Here is a 21,374-nt window from a genome sequence, read left to right on the forward strand (position 1 = left end):
TCCCTGGTGGTGCAGTGGTTAAGAATACACCTGCCAATGCAGGGGACACAGGTTCGATCCCTGCCGGGAAGATCCCACATGCCTCAGAGCAACTAAGCCCATGAGCCACAACTAAGATCCCAGAAGCCGCGTGGAGTGGCTTGAAAACCTCTTACCATTCTCAAGTCAGGGATCCAGTGGGTCCAGTGCGGAATCGAAAGAAAATTTAGCACATGGCAAAGAAGTTCTACTGCGTATCCAGAAGATTACAAGCGATCAGTAAATACTCGTTGACTAATTGCTTGTCACATTTTTGGAAATAATCAATCAGATTTAGGATAGAGACCCGGCCCACCGCTTTGATAGGTATTCGTACTACTGAACTACATTTCCCAGCATGCATCAGACTCACGGCGGTAGAGTTTTTTGGAAAAAGAAAAGACTACAACTCCCGGCATGCCGCGTCCCGGCGGAGTGGACTGTGTTGCTCCAACAAACAGGGGTAAGGGCCTATCAGGGGGCGGGGCGGGGCTGGTCCGGGCACCACAGCCAGTTTGACGGAAGGAGCGGCGCGGCGGTGGCGGAGTAGAATGGAGGCGGCGGTGTTCGTCTTCTCTCTCCTTGACTGTTGCGCGCTTATCTTCCTCTCAGTGTACTTCGTATCCTTGCCTGAGGCGGGCGGAGGCCGACCTGGGGCCCTCCACCCGAGGGAGTAGGCTGGGGGTGGGCCTGGGTGGGGACCAGGGCAGGTGCGAGGGAGCAAGGCAGGCGGCCGGCGGCCGGCGCGGGTACCCTGGGCACTGGCCCGGCCCGCCAGACCGATGTGGCGAGCCCGGGTGGGAGGAGGACCCCGACTGCCCAACTTCGCCCCTCACCCGGGGGTCCGAGCGGGCCTTTCTCTTGAAGCGCCCCGGCCCGGCCTGCCCGCCACAGCTCGCCCCTGTGACGCCCGGACCCGCTCTGCCCTGCGCGGGGGCTGGCACTTGGCCTCCCCTTGTGGTCCTCAGGAGAGAGGGGTCGCGGTTTTCCTCCTTTTGGGTCCTGGAGAGATCAGGGTTGTGGTTTTTCTTGCAGCTCCCTTAGGCCGGGCCCTTCGCCGGATGCTGGGGGTCCCGAGAACGACGGCTCACGTCCCAGGGGTGGTCGCTAGTGGACTGTCCCGCGCTGAGCTCGGCGGAGGCGATTTGGCGCCTCTTGTCATTCTCTGGGCAACACCCCCGCTGCCCTCCCCTTTGTTCTCGCGGGTGTTGGAACTTGTAGCGACCTTTCACATCCAGGAGTTGATTCATTTCAAAAACGGGTGAAGTGTTTCCTTCGCGATGCCTTTTTGTAGGGAGTGTTGGGAAGGGTTTGTTTTAGAAAGCAGCTGCAGCTGATTATTTCGGTTGCCCCCGTCGGTTGCAGACCTGTAAATTCAGTAACTATACACGTAATTTAGTTCTCAGTCGTTTATCAGCTTTTACACTTTTCTGTGTCGACCCATGTTTAAAACTTCCGTATTTTGTATCGCTGTTCCTGCTACAGTATTCATACTGTATTTTCCAGGCCAATAAATGGTCGTTGAACCTAGCACTCTAGAAGGCGTGTGGGCTACAACTCTACTCTCGAGGGAGCTTCTAGTCTTAGTTGTCAGCCAACGATGCAACGCACAATCCAATTTTAAGTAATTAAATGTAAGCGAAGAAAAAACATGAGAAGCTCTGCATTGTATTTTTTTCCCTTGGAAATTACATGTGTCCCTTTCTGACAGAATTAAACTTTGTTTGCCAGAGCATTCTGGCTTTAGGATGGTTGTACAGAGTATGTTTTCAGTGTGGCTTCATACCTTATGGCCTGGCAACTTGTTGAAGTGGGAAGGGACAAAACTTGGAATCAGGACTCCTTGCTCAGCTAGTTATTTGCTATGCACATTATTTCACCTCTCTAAGCCTCAGTTTTCTTATCTTTAAAACGGGGGAAAATGTTTACTTCCCAGATAGGTATGTGCACAATGAGGGCGTGTTAAGCACCTAGCAGCACAATGCCTACCCCATGGCCAATGTTTAGTAAATATTGCTCTGCCTTGCCTCCCTACCACGCATTGAACAGCAGTTTTTACTTTAACTGATGATTTCTGACGAGGAGAACCCTGAATTTTATTAGGCTTGGCGAGCTGACTGAAAGGGCAGCATCACTTAGGAAGTTTTGATGACCTACATCTCTCTTGTGGCATAAGGAACGGGAGCTTAAGTTCAGAGAAGTGAGACTTGGATTTATCTTACTGCAGTTTGGAAAACTAGTCTTGATAATTTAAAATAGCGTTGGCTAGGGGATTTCCTGACGGTCCAGTGGTTAGGACTTGGTGCGCTCACTGCAGCGGGGCCCCGGGTTCCATCCCCGGTCAGGGAACTAAGATTCTGCAAGCCGGGCGGCACAGCCAAAAAATAAAAAAAGCCTTGGCTTATACCAGTTTATGTACATAGAAACATGTTAGGTGGAGTGTTGGACTTAGATATTAAGGTACATTCAGGATGTGTTTTGATGAAATTCAGCATATTGTATTATTGTATTTTGGGATAGTTGTACTAGCTTAATATTAGAGCCAAGAGGTGGAAAATCATCGGGTATACATTCTGTAGGGATAAGAGTTTTTCTGGACTTTGAACCAATAAAGAAACCTGCAGAGAAGGAAAGAGGTGGATATTCAAAATCAGATACAGGCAAGAGCAAAGGTGAAGAGAAAGGTGTGTTCATGGCATTTCTGGGTAATGGAGGAATAGGCCATCTGGAGCACAAGGTTAATTTTGGCGGCAGCAGGTCAGGTTTGGAAAGGCCAGATTAGATTAGATTTTGGAGGGTTTGAATGTTAAGGAGAGGAGGGCTTTCATTTTTAGCCTCTAGGCAATAGGGAGCCATTGAAAATTTTTGACATAAACAAAGTGGTGTATTATGAAGATAAGTCTGTAGAGTGGGTTGGAAACAGGAAAGATTGGAAGGTAAGAAACCATTAGGGAATGGGTTCATTTGGATCTGGAATGGGATACTAATTGTGGACAGGTGAAAGAGGAATTAATGTGAGTGGTGTTAAAAAGAAATGATTGATAGGACCTGGTAATGATTGATTCTGAGATATGAAACAGAAGGTAGAAATAACTTTCCATATTTTGAGCCTGGGCAAATGATGCTTGTGTCATTGACAGAAATAAACTGGAGGTGGAACAATTTGTGGAGAAAGTGATGCTTTTGGCTTTGACTGGGTTGAGGTGATAGGGGGACTATCCATATGGAAATGTATAGAATTTAGTTGAGAACATTTCTTTTTACCTATTTTATTGGACATTTTCGAACATAAAGGTAGAGAGAGTAGTGTAATAAACCCCATGTTTCTATTGCTCACCTTCAGTGATTTTCAACATTTTGCCGTTCCTTTTCATTTTTTTCCCAACTATTGTGGGGAGGCTGGGGGTGCATTTTAAAGTAAATACCACACATTCAATGGAAGACTTTTTATGTCTATCTGTCCCTCACATTTTTATTTGTAAGTTTATATTGTGTACTAAAACCCACTTTTTGTTTAAGTCCAGTATAATATATGTAAGTGGAAAGTTTGATTATAGAGAAAAATATTGGGAAAACAAACCATCTGTAATCCAACTTTCAAGACATAACCACTGCTAACATATGACCAAGCTGAGTTTATAGTTTTGTATCCTTTTTTTTCATATCTTAAGTTTTCAAAGACATTTTATGGATATATCATAAATAAACACTTTTTCTACTATTGGGAATTCAGGTTTATAACATTTAAACTGTTTATATAGGTCATATTTTCCATTTCTTTTGGCCACTGTTTGACATTTGAGGAATCCAGCTTGAATGTTCTGGTATGGGTCACATTAGAATTGTGCATAATAAGAGGATTATTTTGTGAAAATCACTTGCTGAAGGAACATAAATGAGAAAATTTAGTTGTCTAATAAATGAACTTTAAGGAAATAACTTAATCTTTTCAAGTCAAAAATCTAATTCTGCTTTGCAACTGGGATTGCTTTCTGAAACTTAAATAGTTGTTATAAAAGAAGTCTAATAATTCCTTATCTTGATTGTCAGATAATTACATTGTCTGATTTAGAATGTGATTACATTAATGCTAGATCATGTTGCTCAAAATTAAACAAGGTAAGACATCTCTTTCCTCATTTTCTGGCATTGAAGGCAGTTCTCCATTTTCTGTGTTAGAGATAATTACAGATAGTCAACGTATGTGTATTTGATATTCATTGGAATGTTTGTAGAACTACTGTGCTTTGCAATATTTTTAGATCATGAAACTATACCAGAAGACCTAACTTGAAATTTTGTTTCTTTACTCTGGAAAGAGGACCTTTTTGTGGCTCCTTGAGAAATGGAATTAGTTGATTTGTTTTAAGGCCATTAAATTTAAATTAAAATTTCTAGTAAATTATATTCCTCCTCTCCTCTCCTTCCTTCCTTCCTCCTTCTCTCCCTCCCTCCTTCTCTCCCTCCCTCCCTTCCTTCGCAATTGTCCAGAACATGGTTTAATACAGTGATAGATTTAAATAAAAGATTTTGTTTATCTGCTATGCTTTCAGAGTTCTTTTTTTTTCTTGAGATATAATTGACATGTAACATTGCATTAGTTTCAGGCCTCCTCATCTTTATTTTTAATTTTTTAAAAATTGAAATTTAATTAATTTTAAACAAATTAAGTTCCTGCTGTGTGCCAGGCAGGGCCCTCTGCTTTTTTAAAAAATTGAAGTATGGTTGATTAGGCCTCCTCATCTTTAGAAGAATGATTTTATACTGATAGATAGATCCATCTAATAATATATATATTTTTTCAGATGGATTGTATTTCTTTTTATATTTCTTGCTTACTCACTATTTTAGGTGGGTATTTTGTGGGTTTTCTTTTACAAAAATACAAATAAACACACAAAAAAAGGTTACCTGGATTCTTCTATTGAGAAAGTTACTCCTTCGGTTTGAAGTTAAGTAGTTTTTCTAACATTAATTTTTGTTTTTGTGAAAGTTATACTTGCATACAACTAAAGTCAGAGGTACTACAAAGCTTGTAGTGAAAAACAGCAGTTCCTTCCTGACCCTTTTAAATCCTATCTGTCTTGCTTCTTAGGGGCAACTGATTTCAACACTTGAGCTGTTAATTTTTTTCTGATACTTATATTCATATTTCTCTATGTGCTTGCACTACTATTTCTTTTTCATTTTTTTTGGCCGTGGTGCGTGGCTTGCAGGATCTAAGTTCCCCAACCAGGGATTGAACCCAGACCACGGCAGTGAATGCCCAGAATCATAACCAGTAGGCCACCAGAGAACTCCCACTATTTCTTTTTTATAAATTTCTTTTTATTTATTTATTTATTTATGGCTGTGTTGGGTCTTCGTTGCTGTGTGTGGGCTTTCTCTAGTTGTGGCAAGTGGGGGCTACTCTTCGTTGCGGGGCACGGGCTTGTCATTGCGGTGGCTTCTCGTTGCGGAGCACGGGCTCTAGGCGTGCGGGCTTCAGTAGTTGTGGCACGTGGGCTCAGTAGTTGTGGCTCATGGGCTCTAAAGTGCAGGCTCAGTAGTTGTGGCACACGGGCTTAGTTGCTCCGCGGCATGTGGGATCTTCCTGGACCAGAACTTGAACCCATGTCCCCTGCATTGGCAAGCAGATTCTTAACCACTGTACCAGCAGGGAAGTCCCTCCCACTATTTCTTGATTTATCAGTTTTACATATTACCTATTGACTTCTGAGTCAATATGACAGATTTAGTTCTTAGGTACCCCCTTCTAAACATCTCTCCTATTTTTCCATTTTCTTTTTAAGTTTATATTCAATGTTTATATCATTATGATATACTATTATATTATATAAACATTTTTGATTGCCGAGCCTTATGGTAGACAGTGATCATATTTTTCTTTCCAATTTTTTTTCTGCATAGCTTTGTCTTTTCAGATAACATCTTTTAAAGCCATTCAGTACTATTTTCTGCATGTTTCAAACATGCTAAAATAATCTGTCAATTGTTTTTTTCTAGGTGACATTTCTCCTCAAGACCTACATCCTCTTGCTATAGTCTGGACTGGTTGCTCTTTAGGCCTGTTTCACAGCCTGCATCCTGGGACTCCTGGTTGGATCCCCTGATTCTTGGAAATCATGTCTTCCTTTCTCTTGGCTTACTACCTCGTTTTGCTGGAGTAGCTTCTTGAGATTTGGTACATGGGAATTAAATTTTGAGAACTTGCATGTTTGAAAATGTCTTATCCTTTCCCTTGATTGATAGGTTCTCTGAGTGTAGAATTCTAGGTTAGAAAAGATTTTTTTTTCAGAGTTTGCTTGGTCAAGGTCTTTTAACTTCTAGTGTTGTTCAAGTTGGGAAGTCTGGTGCCATTTTTATTTCTTATCGTCTTGATGGGATCTCTCTCTTCCCTCTCCTCCCACCCCTACCTCCATCCTCTCCAGAAGTTTTAGAATCTTAACCTTTATCCTTGGTTGGGTTTATTTATGGTAATCCTTGGTGTTTGGGAATTTTGCAGTGGTATACCTTTGTTTAGGCCTTTTTCACTCATTGTTTTGGGCATCTGAGAGGTTCTTTGAATCTGGGAAATTTTCTTCTACTTCTTTCTTTGATAATGTCTTCCCCTTCTATTTTCTCTCTTCTCTTTCAGTAACTTGGATTTGCTGGATAATTTATCTGCTGGATTGATCTCCCAGTTCTTCTTTTTCTTATTTTTGTCCCTTTGTCTTTTTTCTACCTTCTTGTTTTAAGATTTCCTCTGTTTTATCTTCTGAATTTTCTTGTATGTATATCATTTATGTCAAATTTTTAATTTCTAAGAGCTTTTTGTTCTCTTGGTTCATGCTTGACTCTCTTTGTTCTCAAGGATATTGATTATAGTAGTTTTGAAATTTCCTTCTGCTTCCTACATTATATCTGTTTTTTTCCAAGTTCCTTTCTCTTTGTTTTTCCCCCTTCTTTCATATTGAGGGCTTTCCTCAATTTCTGATACATGGCTATCTAGTCATACTTTAGGGTAAGGCACGAAAATACTCATTGGAAGCTCATTGGGTGGTCCAGGCTGTTGACTGACTGGTAGGTAAGACTTCACTGAGGGTAGTTGGTGTCTACCTTTTTTGGGGGTACCTGAAATAGCAGTTTTTTTGTAGGTGTTTTCTCTTGTGCCATTAAGTTACTCCAGAGAAGAATCTTTCAAACTCCTGCCTGGGTGAAATAAGCCTAGAGCTTCTTACACCTAAGTTAGGGGAAGAACACATTATTAAGGAGGGAAGAGAAAGAGAACAGAGGGCTTGGTAGAAAGTTAGTATCCAAGTATAATAAGGTCAAGTACCGCTTCCTGAAACGTTTGTTTTAGGTTTTTGTTTATGTAAACCAAAATGCAGCCCACAGTAAGAAATCCAAAGTTTGAAAGCTACTTCTTTGTGGGTCTGATAGCATGGAGGGGAGTAGTAGTAACATCAGCTAACATTTATTGAGGGCTTACTTTTTTTTTTTTTACATCTTTATTGGAGTATAATTGCTTTACAATGGTGTGTTAGTTTCTGCTTTATAACAAAGTGAATCAGTTATACATATACATATGCTCCCATATCTCTTCCCTCTTGGTCTCCCTCCCTCCCACCCTCCCTATCTCACCCCTCTAGGTGGTCACAAAGCACCGAGCTGATCTCCCTGTGCTATGCGGCTGTCCCCCACTAGCTATCTATTTTACGTTTGGTAGTATATATATGTCCATGCCACTCTCTCACTTCTGATGATATCTCATTGTAGTTTTGATTTGCATTTCTCTAATGATTAATGATGTTGAGCATTCTTTCATGTGTTTGTTGGCAGTCTGTATATCTTATTTGGAGAAATGTCTATTTAGGTCTTCTGCCCATTTTTGGATTGGGTTGTTTGTTTTTTTGATATTGAGCTGCATGAGCTGCTTATAAATTTTAGAGATTAATCCTTTGTCAGTTGCTTCATTTGCAAATACTTGTTCCCATTCTGAGGGTTGTCTTTTCGTCTTGTTTGTGGTTTCTTCTGCTGTGCAAAAGCTTTGAAGTTTCATTAGGTCCCATTTGTTTATTTTTGTTTTTCTTTCCATTTCTCTAGGAGGTGGGTCAAAAAGGATCTTGCTGTGATTTATGTCATAGAGTGTTCTGCCTATGTTTTCCTCTAAGAGTTTGATAGTTTCTGGCCTTACATTTAGGTCTTTAATCCATTTTGAGCTTATTTTTGTGTATGGTGTTAGGGAGTGATCTAATCTCATACTTTTACATGTACCTGTCCAGTTTTCCCAGCACCACTTATTGAAGAGGCTGTCCTTTCTCCACTGTACATTCCTGCCTCGTTTACCAAAGATAAGGTGACCATATGTGCGTGGGTTTGTCTCTGGGCTTTCTATCCTGTTCCACTGATCTATCTTTCAGAAGATAAGTATCAGAATGGCCATCATTAAAAAATCTAGAAACAATAAATGCTGGAGAGGGTGTGGAGAAAAGGGAACACTCTTGCACTGCTGGTGGGAATGTGAATTGAGTGCTTACTTTGTGTGTGGCTTACATATATTATTTTGTCTAATTCTCTGAAACAACCTCATGAGGTGTAAGTATTATCTCCATTTTACAGATGAGAAAGTCATGATTTAGAGAGGGTAGATAACTTCCTAAAATTGCACAGCTAATAAATAGGATAGAGCATGAGTTTTACTCCAGGTTTATCTGATTTTGCAGCTTACACATATTAGCATTATGTTAAATTGGTTACACTTTAAAAATGCATTTACATACTTAAAAATATTTTGGTTGATTGCAAATTAGGTTTAAGGCCCTTCTTCTTTGATTATTAAGAAAAAGTGGGATATCCCTGGTGGTGCAGAGAATCCATCTGCCAATGCAGGGGACATGGGTTTGAGCCCTTGTCTGGGAAGATCCCACATGCTGCAGAGCAACTAAGCCCATGCACCACAACTACTGAGTCTGAGCGCTAGAGCCCGTGAGCCACAACTACTGAAGCCTAGAGCCTGTGCTCTGCAACAAGAGAAGCCACCCCAATGAGAAGCCCGTGCACTGCAACGAAGAGTAGCCCCTGCTCGCCGCAACTAGAGAAAGCCCACGCGCAGCAACAAAGACCCAATGCAGCCAAAAAAAAAAAAAAAAACGTATCTAAGGGAATTTCCTGGTGGTCCAGTGGTTAGGACTCCGTGCTTTCACTGCCCAGGGCATGGGTTCATTCCCTGGTTGGGGAAATAAGATCCTGCAGGCGTCGCAGAGTGACACTGTCCCCCCCAGGAAAAAAGAAAAAAATGTATCTGAAATCTAAATGCAAGAGACCTGGGACCAGTGTGTCTGGGCTTCTGTTATATAGCTCTGCCACTAAGTAGCTGTGTGACCTTGGGCAAGTTACTTAATCTCTCTTGAATTTTATTTTCCTCATTTCTATAAGTTGGGAGTGCCAGTTTGTGGCTCAATAAATACTAGCTATTAACTTCCATTAAAAGAAAAATCTCTACTCACAGGAGAGGAAAACTATTGGTGAATTGAGAACCTGCCACAATAGCTGTTGATATATGAGAACTATAATATTGCACAATAAACAAAGAACATAGATAAGGGCACTGGGTGCTATAAAGCCAATAGTCTGGGATTCTATTATCCTGGTCCATTATCATATTTGTTTAACTTTGAGCAGATATTGTAAGCTGTTAAAGTACTTTTTTTTTTTGGTGGATGTGAGATGATTTCCCTCAGGGTTCTGGAGCTTGGAAATGTTTAGGATCGGTATTCTGACCTGAAAGGCAGCATGTATGTGGATATAAACCATCCCAAATTAGAGTAAGAGGCTTTAGCACAGATATTGGAATAGAAAGTAAATAATACTCTATTTTTTCTCTAGTTGTCATTTGTACCTGCTTAGAGAATGAATCTGAATCTTTGCTTAGGGTAAAATGTAATTAAAGACTAAGTGCATCATTTTTAAGCTGTGTCCTGATTTATTTGCACTGGGTAAGCAGTGATAGCAGTATGCAAATCTGGGATATCCGAGCCTAAAAATAATCTTGAAACACTAGCTTGGAAATTCTCTGTACTTTCTTTGATTTAATTTCAAGTAACATGTACATTCCGGAAGGACACAGCAGTGAGATGTAATACTGTGTTCTTCCCTTGCAGTGGGTAATTCCAGAATTGGTTGGCCATACTGTTGTCACTGTATTAATGCTCATTTCATTGCACTGGTTCATCTTCCTTCTCAACTTGCCTGTTGCCACTTGGAATATATATCGGTGAGTACAGTTTGTTTATTTATACATATGAGTACTGGTAGCATAAAGTTCACCCATTTAAACTATACTATCCAATATGTCTTTGGTATATTTATAGATGTAAGCAACCATCACCACAACGTATTTAAGAACATTTTCATCACCCCCAAAAGAAGTCCTATGTCCTTTAGAAGTCACTCCCCTCCCCCAGCTCTAGGCAACTGCTAGTCTCCTTTCTGTCTTTGTAAAATAACCTGTTCTGGACAGACATATCATTTAAAAGAGATCAATATGTGATCTTTTATGGCTTCTTTCACTTAGCATAATATTTTCAGGGTTCATCCATGCCATGTCATGTATCAGTACTTTATTCCTTTTTATTGTGGAATAATATTCCATTGTATGGCAATACTACATTTTGTTTATCCGTTTGCAATTAATGGGCATTTGAGTTTCCACTTTTTGCCTATTATAAATAATTCTATGAACATTCATGTGCATATTTTTTTTCATTAAAATTATTCTTTTAATTTACCAAAATGCAATGTGATCGTGTCTTTTTTTTATTATTAACATCTTTATTGGAGTATAATTGCTCTACCATGGTGTGTTAGTTTCTGCTTTATAACAAAGTGAATCAGCCATACATATACATATATCCCCATATCTACTCCCTCCTGCGTCTCCCTCCCACCCTCCCTATCCCACCCCTCTAGGTGGACACAAAGCACCCAGCTCATCTCCCTGTGCTATGCAGCTGCTTCTCACTAGCTATCTATTTTACATTTGGTAGTGTATATATGTCAATGCCACTCTCTCACTTCATCCCAGCTTACCCTTCCCCCTCCCCATGTCCTCAAGTCCATTCTCTACGTCTGCATCTTTATTCCTGTCCTGCCCCTGTCCCTGCCCAGGGAATTTTTTTCTTTCTTAAGATTCCATATATATGTGTTAGCATATGGTATTTGTTTTTCTCTTTCTGACTTACTTTACTCTGTATGACAGACTCTATGTCCATCCGCCTCACGACAAATAACTCAATTTCGTTTCTTTTTATGGTTGAGTAATATTCCATTGTATGTATGTGCCACATCTTCTTTATCCATTCATCTGTTGATGGACACTTAGGTTGCTTACATGTCCTGGCTATTGTAAATAGAGCTGCAATGAACATTGTGGTACATGACTCTTTCTGAATTATGGTTTTCTCAGGGTATATGCCCAGTGGTGGGATTGCTGGGTCATATGGTAATTCTATTTTTAGTTTTTTAAGGAACCTCCATACTGTTCTCCATAGTGGCTGTATCAATTTACATTCCCATCAACAGTGCAAGAGGGTTCCCTTTTCTCCACACCCTCTCCAGCATTTATTGTTCGTAGATTTTTTGGTGAAGGCCATTCTGACCAGTGTGAGGTAATATCTCATTGTAGTTTTGCTTTGCATTTCTCTAATGATTAGTGATGTAGAGCATCCTTTCATGTTCATGTGCATATTTTTGTGTGGACATATATTTTCATTTCTTTTAGGAGTGGAATTGCTGGGTCATATGGTATAACTCTATGGTTTGACCTTTTGAGGAACTACCTGAGTGTTCAAAAGCAGCTGCACTATTTTACGTTTCCACCAACTGTGTATGAAGGTTACAGTTTCTCCACATCCCTGCCAACACTTTTTGTTGTGTCTTTTTTATTTTAGCTGTCTTATTGAATGTGAAGTGGTATCTCATTGTGGTTTCGATTTACATTCCCTAGTGACTAATGATGTTGAGTACTTTTTAATGTGCTTATTAGCCATTCATATATCTTCCTTGCTCTATATGTTTTTAATTAATTTCTTTTTTACTGAATTATAGTTCATGTACAATATTATATGTTACAGGTGTACAGTATGGTGATTCACAATTTTTAGAGGTTATACTCCATTTATAGCTATTATAGAATATTGGTTATATTCTGTGTTGTTGAGTATATCCTTGTAGCTTATTTTATACATTTGCTGCATATGTTTTTGATTAGCTAAGTTGACATGATATAAATTATGCTTTGGGAAGATTTTTCTGGAAGAATTATATAGTATTGATTGGATGGAAAAGAGGCAGGAGGTAGGGAAACCAGTTCAGAGACGGGGGTGAGATAATATAGTACTGGAATAGAGTTGTGATAGTGGGAATGAAAAAGATAGGGCTAGGGCTTCCCTGGTTGCGCAGTGGTTGAGAGTCCGCCTGCCGATGCAGGGGACATGGGTTCGTGCCCCGGTCCAGGAAGATCCGACATGCCGTGGAGCGGCTCGGCCCACGAGCCATGGCTGCTGAGCCTGCGCGTCTGGAGCCTGTGCTCCGCAACGTGAGAGGCCACAACAGTGAGAGGCCCGCGTACCGAAAAAAAAACAAACAACAAGATAGGGCTATATAAGTGGTGATAGGAAGGAAGAATGGACAAGAGTTTAACCTATTGCCTATGAAAGATGAAGAGAGAAGTCAGAATTGAGTAAGAGAAAGTTTTTAAGGACTACTGAGGAAGTGGTGACACTCCTGTTAGATAAGCTAGCAGTCAGAGAAGGATAAGACTCTTTGAGACTACAGATGGTCCTCGATTTACAATAGTTTGACTTTTGATTTTTCGACTTCATGATGGTGGGAAAATGATACACATTTCAGTATAAACCGTATTTCGAATTTTGAATTTTGATCTGTTTCTGGACTAGCGATATGCGGTACGAAACTTTCTTGTAATGTTATAAAATAGGCTGTGTATTAGACGATTTTGCCCAACTGTAGGCTAATGTAAGTGTTCTGAGCATGTTTAAGGTAGGCTAGGCTAAGCTGTGATGTTTGGTAGGTTAGGTGTGTTAATTGCATTTTCAATTTTTGATGGGTTTATCATGATATAATACCATTGTAAATCGAGGAAAATAGGTATTGAGTTGAGATGCTATCCAGATATTCATTTGTAAATACCATATATACCGTTTATTCAGCCATAGATGGGCTACTAGGATTTGGGGGAGAATTTAGATTTGTGAAACTCAGAGAGCCATTTGCATTTCACAGAAGTCATAATTGAGAAACCAAATGTGTGGCGAGAGTGAGGAACCCAAGGTTGGACTAGAGAAGCTTGGACATGCGAGAAGGAAGAGGTCATGATCAGTGCTAGGTTAGGGCATGCATGCTGTGCAGATGGCACAGTTGGGATGCAGAAGCCTAGACGCTTAAACTCACTGATCCTCTCAAAGTAACCCAATTTTCTTATTTGTAAAAGGAATCATTTGGGGAAGAAGGAGAAGATTATCATATGTAATACTATATACACAGTGGTATTTAATAAATATGAAATGTTATGTGTTATCTCAAGAGGCCCAAAGACTCCATAGCGTGTTAAACACAGTATCTTGAAGATTTTTTTTTTAAGTTTGAGTCTGAGTCTGTGTGAGCACTGAGTTGAATTGGTCTGGATTTGGAACTCGGTGTGTGCTTACTGTGCCCTTTAGGTTCCGTATTGTCTTTGTAGCCCTGTTCTCATTCCCTCACTGTGGTCATACCTCCATCACTATAAAATGTACATCTCTTATTTGTCAAAATATTATTATTTAACTTAATATTTACATAAAAATTAATTTAAAATAAAATTTATATTTTAATTAAATGTAATCTGTACTTTTTAAGTGTCATGTAAAGTTAGGCACTGTGTTTGCATCTGAACTCTCCATTTATTGTCTTAACTGAAGAGTTTTATTTTACCACAGTAGCATTTATTCTAAATCATTTCTGCCTTCTTTAAATTGCTCTTTTCAAGTAGGTACCGTTTATTAACCGTGCAGATTGATACATATCTGTTGATCAGCAGGAGCACCAAACATGAGGATTCTATTTGGGATATAGAATCTCTCTTTTTAGTATCATCTGTGAAATGGGAATAATTATGTTTGACACAAAGATGTAAGTGTTAAACATAAAGACAACTTGCAGAGATGTTGTGAAGGTGAAGAGAATTGCATTAATTAAGTTAGAACCTTGTAGATAAAGAAGTTTCTAAGAACTCGATAAAGTTGGTTTGGTTTTGGGGCCCCCTTCACTTGTGTCTCATGGAAGACAGCTATAGATATTACCGATTCAGTAGTTTTCTACAGAAGATGGGTAAAAGGGTCTCAGTGCATAAAATATCCTTCTCTAGAGTGTTAATGTATTTGTTTCAGAGGGCAGAAATTACACCTAAAATTAATAGTATTGTATTTTCAAAGGAAGGCTAAGGCATGGCCTGTGACATCATTATACTACCTTGTCCATATTTGGTCATATAAGGCTGCTATGATTGGTTCATTTTTGAAGGTTGATTATTACTGGTTTACTTATTTTTGAATATTTATGCTGATGATTTGATTTTCCTTCTAATGTGTGTGCATCCTTTAATTTACCAGGTTCATTATGGTGCCAAGTGGTAACATGGGAGTGTTTGATCCAACAGAAATACACAATCGAGGGCAGCTGAAGTCACACATGAAAGAAGCCATGATCAAGCTTGGTTTCCACCTGCTCTGTTTCTTCATGTATCTTTATAGGTGAGTTTACAGTCCTGGCGTTTTCCTGGATGCCATATGCTTTTGACGGGTGAGGTATTACTATACCATAGGATTTTGTATTAACATTGCAGAGCTTTTGGGGATTATGTGAATTTCTTGTGGCTGTGTAGATTTTTTATGTCATGTCATTGAATCAGGATTCCATTCTGTCTGACCTGGAGTAGAGTTACTCTGTGTTATTAGTTACTCCTTAGCTGTTGAGGCTATCAACATGCTTAAAACTGTCTTTGCTGTTCTTTCCCTCCCCTGGTATCCAGCTGTGAGGTCTCACTGCCTGTTATAAACATTACTATATATACCCCCAGAGAGTTTCCCACTCCTGGGTCTTCGGGGGACCAGAGCACTGGCAGCAGCTCTCAACAACTTATATCCACGTTGGGCTGATCTTTCTTGGCATTAAGGAATTTAGGTGTGATGCCTTTTCTCCGGGATGCAAGTGGTCTGTTCGGGTAAAATTTCATCAGTCTTCCAGTTAGATTGGAAGTAAGAATTAATATGAAGGATTGGCTATCAGACACTGGAAGCCTCATGCAGTCCTGTTTAAACTTACATTTATTACCTTAAGTTTTAGAGATAACATGCCACCTTTTCCTTTACCCATTATAGACCCATAGAATACAGCAAAGAAGAGAAAAAAATTGTCATGTGTGTATGATTTGATTAAGCCTTTAAGAGGCTAAAAGTCAAACTTTTGTATCCAAGCTTAATTGTATCATTCCTGTTTTTTTCTGAGGTAAATTTTAATTTTCACATGGGCATGAGACTAGTAGGAAAAAACTTGTACTGAACTAAACTTCTGTCACTCAGAAAAGTCCTAATAATTAGAAACTGTACAAAGATAAGAGTTTTAAAAAACTGCTGTTTTGTCTGAAATAGCTTAGAAGTCAGAGCCATTTTAGCCTCTGCCTGAAAAAGCAGGCTTCCTAAAATCCTTTTGCTATGCTAATTCCACGCACAGATTAGATTGAAATTAGAGTTTAGGTGGTTTCCTTTTGACTATTTATCATATTTGCTTTTCTGTATTTTAAAAAATAGGACAGAAAAACCACACTAATAACATTTCTGGTTCTCATACCTCATTGCTAACGTGCTTAATTTTTAATCCTAGCATTAAAGATGGAGAATAAAGAGCAAAATTTAACATGAAGAATACAATGATACACCTATTCTTATTCTTATTATTTTTTTTTTGTGGTACGCGGGCCTCTCACTGTTGTGGCCTCTCCCTTTGTGGAGCACAGGCTCCGGACGCGCAGGCTCAGTGGCCATGGCTCACGAGCCCAGCCGCTCTGTGGCATGTGGGATCATCCCAGACCGAGGCACGAACCCGTGTCCCCTGCATCGGCAGGCAGACTCCCAACCACTGCGCCACCAGGGAAGCCCTATTCTTATTTTTATTACTTTTTAAAGTCAAACCATATGAAGGTATCTTTACCATCATATATGTTCCCTTCTATTTGTCGGAGACAAAAAGCAAGGTGGTTATCCTTTCTTCATCCTTCTCTCCCCTCCAGGTTTTATGCTCTGGAGAATAAACTAGAGTGGACATCCCCTAGGTCTTGATAACATGAGCTTCTTGAGACATCTGGGAGCAAAGCTAATGTAGTCACACTTTTGGGTGTAAATGTAGGATTAGGGAGCAGTATCTTACTTAGTAAGACCCAAAGTCTTAGGATTTAAAAATGGACAAGTGTTTCTTACCTCTCAGTTGTTGAATTTAAAGCAGTGGGAAGATGGACTGAAGACTGGGGATTGGAGGAATCAGGAAGCAATTTTGGGGCAGGTTTAAGGTATGGTTCTTTACAATGAAATAAAAGATAGGCAACCAGTATAACTGGTTTGCCTGAGTAGCTGCATTGCTCACTGGATGCATCCTTTCTTTTTCTTTCTTTTCCCTTCCCTTCTCAGCTTTTTAGCCATGTTGCTATTTCCTTCCCCCTTGGCGTTCCTTGTAGCTCAAGGGATCAGGATGGAAGAGTAATCGCAGATGTTCTTGTAACACTTTTCTCTTAGCTTTGGTTGCTGTTTTTAAAAAGTGTTTACTATTCTAAATCATCCGATTTCTAATGTAGGGATTTATGCTGCTCCTTCTGTATCGCCTGCCACCACTTGCATGGTGCCTTGCACATAGCAGACATTCAGCGTTTGTTAAATAGAATTAAAGGAAAAAATTCCCATCTTCTTTAGAGATTGGTGGAATCTATGCCTTTGGTGTTTGGTTAGGTGCCAGCCTGGTGTAATCTACCACTCCCTCACTGTGTGACCTGGGGCAAGTTTCTTATCCTCTCTGTGCCTCAATTTCTTCATCTGAAAATGGGATAATAATAGTACCTGCCTTATGGGCTTGTGATGTGGATTAAATGAGATAATGCACATAAAGCACTTTGGTTTGTGCTGACCTCTTGTAAGCTCTAACAAAGTGTTCAAAAATATTGGTTACTACCATTAATTTGTGCTGTGCACTGTGTACCCTTAGTTTGTTTAAATTTGGACAACGCATCACTTATACCATTAGTAGTGTAAGGGTATTTCTGTGTTTTAGTCATTTGCTCTCAGCATAGCAAGGCTGATTTCAGTAAAAAAATGATAGTCTTGTTACTCTTGTTAAGTGTGGTGGTTTTAACAGAGTATTTACTGAGTGACCGCCATGTGTCAAAGACACTGTGTAAGGCATTGCGTGTGACACAAAAGGAGCAGCGCAGAATCCCTGTGTCAAAGCTGGGAGCCTGCTGATTGCAGCACACGGGTGTCATCCTGGAGAATGAAAGTGGGTATGAGCTGAGGTGTGCAGGAAGAGGCAGGGCAACGGCCCTGGGCCGAGAGGCTGGCTTCCCAGAGGCCGTGCCGGAGCCTGATGGAGCCTGCCGGATCCTGAAGTCTGAGAGGAAGTTACTGGGTTGATGGGGGATGAGAGGAGGGGTTCCAGGGGCAGGAACAACATGTGCGAAGATCTCCATGGAGAATTAAGTTTTTTCCTAGACACAGCTTGTTTTCTCTAAGCTAGAGCCCAGCAGTGCTTTTAGGTTATGCTCCCTACCGCCACCTCTACCCCGGTTTTCTTTCTTTCTTTTTTTTTTTTCTTTTAGTGAAAACGTTAGGGCCTTTTGATGTCCTAATATAGATATTCTTTCCTTTAGGTGTAAATGATTGCTTTTGCTTTTTACTTAAATGAGTGTTCCTTGCTGAGCCTTAGGGATGCAAGTCTGGACAGACCAGACTCTGTAGGAACATTCCTAAGGAAACATTAGTAACATTAATTTCTTCTCTCCACAGTATGATTTTAGCTTTGATAAATGACTGAAGCTGGAGAAGCCGTAGTTGAAGTCAGCCCACACTACAGTGCACAGTTGAGGAGCCAGAGACGACTTAAATCATCCTTAGAACCATGACTATAGCAGTATATTTTTTCCTCTTTGAACAAAAAATATTTTTGCTGTATTTTTACCATATAAAGTATTTAAAAAACATGAATTGAGTTTTTGTAGCTTTCTGGTTCTCAACTTTAGCCTGCACCCCCAACATGTGAAGGTGTTATTCATCATCTGTATGTTGAAGATAGTTATTTGTATGTAGGAATAGGACTGTCATTCCAGCCTTGCATGCCAAAGAAATAGAGGACACGCTTTAAAGGGAAAATGTAATAGATGAGCAAAGTGGCTCTTCAGGTCTACTGAGAAGTCAGAGTACAAAGCGATACTGTTAGTCTGGGCAAAGGAAGAAAGAAACTAAACTACCCTTTTGTCTATATTGCGGCAGCTTCCTGTATTTAATATGGTTTACAGATTTATGGGGCTGTAAGCCAAATGTCTTTTCCAAGATGTTAACAGAAAATGACATTTCAAAAAATATATATTTCTTTGCTGAATCTGTGAACCCTTATAAGCCATCACATACGATGTAATTCCTGCTTATAGAAAGGAAAATAAACCAAAAAAGCAAAACTTTATCAAGAGCTTTCATTTAAAAGCCGCTGCCTCCACAATCGCCCTCAAACCCATATACTCCCACTGGCCCTTGCTGCGTCTTGGTTTTGCATTTTCATTGGTCCAGTTGTATTTGATCTGTCCGATATATTTTTTAATGGGTTTGGAGAGGTGATTGGGTAGAAGATGCCCATCACATCAGAAGCAGGAGTAGCCAGTCATTCGGTGTCGGTGAAACTGAGCCTGTCAGCGCTCTGTTTGGGGCCTGATTAACCGTAGCACTCCTGTCCTGCTGCGCTGACCACTGTCCATTTCATGGACATAGCAGTATCCGACCAGACTTGATTCCTTGGAGGTGTATTTGTCAATTCTTGCAGTTGTTGAGGGCACTTAACCTCTTGGGCTCTGTTTGCTGGGTGAAGTGAACCTGGCAGTTCATTCCCAGTGCTCGTTTGTGTTTTAATGTGGCCATCTTAGGCGCTGGCATTTAGGCAAAACATGGCTGAGTCCAAAGAGGTTATTCACTCTGTTGAGGCAGAATTGCATAGTCACATAAGGTGTGTGGTCACCAAATATCAAATGTTGCATGTCCTTTCGGCCCTGGACTGGGTCTAGCCTTGGCAGAAGCCGGAGAGGCACTAAGCAAAACTCCCTATATGGATAGACCCACATTTTGAGGATGGTGGTATACCCTGGCCACACGTGAAAGGAAGGGTGAAATGGTAGGCAAAGTAAACTTGGTTCTGTTGGCCTCTTTCGAGCTTCAAAAATTGCTCCTTGGGGGTATCTTGTTTTTCTTCCAGGCAAAGAGCCAAGAAGCTGTAACATAGAAGTTAGTTTGATGCATCTCTCTTACCCTTTCCTTCTTAGGCACCTTCCTCTATTTAAAAAAAGAAAAACAGTCACTTAATTCTGACTTTATCCCTAACTTCCAGTGCCTCTAAATGTTCTGCTCAAGCTTTGAAAGCAATGAAGCTGTTGGAGAACTTAAATCCTTAGAACTGAGAGATAAACAAGCTACTTCAGGAAGCTCAAAGGTGGTGGAGGACTGTTGACCAAAATGTTTTATCTTCTCATTCTTCTTTTTTTAAAAAATTGAAATTTTCACAATATTGTGTTAGTTTCAGATGTACAGCATAGTGATTCAATTATTTTTTCAGATTATATTCCATTATAGGTTATTACAAGGTCTGGAATATACAAGTATTCTTAGTAACCAAAATAGAAACCTGTGTAGTTGAGAGCATCTGGCTGTCAGTTTACATGCCATCAGGCACGTCTGTTGGTGAGGCTGAGCAGATCAGAAAGGTGCCTCGTTTATAACGAAAGACAGGAGCTCTTTACTTCTGAAACATTAACCGTGGTTAAAATAAAAACCACCTTTCTTGTATTGCTTGTCTGTAATCAAAGGCAGGAAAGGGGGTAACTCTAGTTTTTTGTTTGGATTTTTTAGGGGCCCTTCTACAAATTATGAAAAGAGGGAAAAAGCACTGACTTTAAAAGCTGTGGTTAAGATGCCGAAGATTAATCTTCTGTGCTTTTAACTGATTGGAGAGTTGCAGAGACCCTTAGAGATCATTTGGTCTAACTTCATCTTAGACATCTGGAATCCTCCTGGCTAGTCCAGTGTTCTCTCCCTTATCACTTCTCGTCCCTGTCCATCTGTGAAGGTAGCACCCTGGGCCCAGCCAGTGCAGACTACTATGGCATGCTCCTGGATGCAGAATATTTTTACCTGTGTATTCTGTCATTTTCCTTTGACCTTTTCCTTCCATCCCTTCAGTGGTTAGCAGGTGCACTTGCTAATCACTGGACTCAGCTGAGAGAGCCGAGGAAGAAAGATCTAAGGTGCAGCTTGGTTCATCAAAGCCTGACAGCCACCTTTTCATGCCACACAGATGACAATGGAATAATAATCCAAATCTGCTTCCTCTCATCTGAGCTCACTTTGAATTTGAGGGATAAGAAAGCTCCCCATGGAACTTTTTCTTCTGTGGCACTTACCACTTTCTATCTGGTGTTACGGTTATTTGTATGCAGTTAATCTCTCCTACTAGACTGTACACTCCTGGAGGGCAGAGTATCCTCTTATTCATATTTGTATCATTCTCCTATTGCTCTTGGCACCTAACGCAGTCCATGCCTTGCACACGGAAACAATAAATGATTGTTGAATGAATACATAAATCTGATTGTGTTGTTCTGTTGCTCTTTCAGCATGAAGTCTAACTAATGTCCTTTACATCAGGGAAGTAAGCAATGGAGCAACATAATCAAAGTCTACCATCTGTTTTCAAGGCAGTCACATTATGGAATGTTCTAAGACATGCTAGGTTAGGAAAGGAAACCGCTGTATTTGGTGTACTGGAGGCTTGTGAAGTCAGTTTTACTCACAAGTAATATTTTGTCAGAAGTAATTGTGATGAAAAGTATTATGTACTAGGTATAATTAATTACCCCCTGCATGTAAGTAAAATTGTTCTAATACATGGAAACAGGCAGCAAGATAGAGAAGGGAAGTCTTGAAATTCTATGCCTATTATCTAGATTGCTGCCACCTGAATTTGTGTACTTTAAGCCAAAAATACTATTTTGCAATGTAGTGTAACAAAGATGGAAATAT

General features: G+C 40.1%; 1 protein-coding gene across 3 annotated transcripts; it reads left to right on the forward strand.

Moving 5' to 3' along the window:
- The first annotated feature begins 528 nt into the window (after nucleotides 1–528).
- On the forward strand, nucleotides 529–18,295 carry CNIH4 (cornichon family AMPA receptor auxiliary protein 4). Of its 3 annotated transcripts, none has more exons than XR_009536353.1 (6): nucleotides 529–638; nucleotides 4,069–4,137; nucleotides 10,161–10,273; nucleotides 14,667–14,807; nucleotides 16,537–16,618; nucleotides 18,102–18,295. XR_009536353.1 is itself a non-coding variant. In XM_060127604.1 (6 exons), exons 1-5 carry the CDS (start codon nucleotides 570–572, stop codon nucleotides 16,568–16,570), a joined length of 411 nt encoding a protein of 136 aa, XP_059983587.1. In that variant the 5' UTR covers nucleotides 529–569; the 3' UTR covers nucleotides 16,571–16,618; nucleotides 18,102–18,295. The 3 variants fall into 3 exon arrangements, 2 of the variants coding, with proteins under 2 accessions (XP_059983587.1, XP_059983578.1); XM_060127604.1 differs by having other exon boundaries at nucleotides 16,552–16,618; XM_060127595.1 differs by lacking the exon at nucleotides 16,537–16,618.
- The last annotated feature ends 3,079 nt before the right edge of the window (nucleotides 18,296–21,374 follow it).

Source organism: Lagenorhynchus albirostris, chromosome 2 (assembly GCF_949774975.1).
Source record: "Lagenorhynchus albirostris chromosome 2, mLagAlb1.1, whole genome shotgun sequence".
Taxonomy (NCBI): domain Eukaryota; kingdom Metazoa; phylum Chordata; class Mammalia; order Artiodactyla; family Delphinidae; genus Lagenorhynchus; species Lagenorhynchus albirostris.

What these genes read in the sequence shown, in the direction of transcription:
- CNIH4 (XM_060127595.1), top strand. Translation starts at nt 570, where the DNA reads ATGGAGGCGGCGGTGTTCGTCTTCTCTCTCCTTGACTGTTGCGCGCTT. An exon ending in TCTTCCTCTCAGTGTACTTC is followed by an intron (nt 639 to 4,068) that starts GTATCCTTGCCT and finishes CTTGATTGTCAG; the next exon opens with ATAATTACATTGTCTGATTT. An exon ending in GTTGCTCAAAATTAAACAAG is followed by an intron (nt 4,138 to 10,160) that starts GTAAGACATCTC and finishes CTTCCCTTGCAG; the next exon opens with TGGGTAATTCCAGAATTGGT.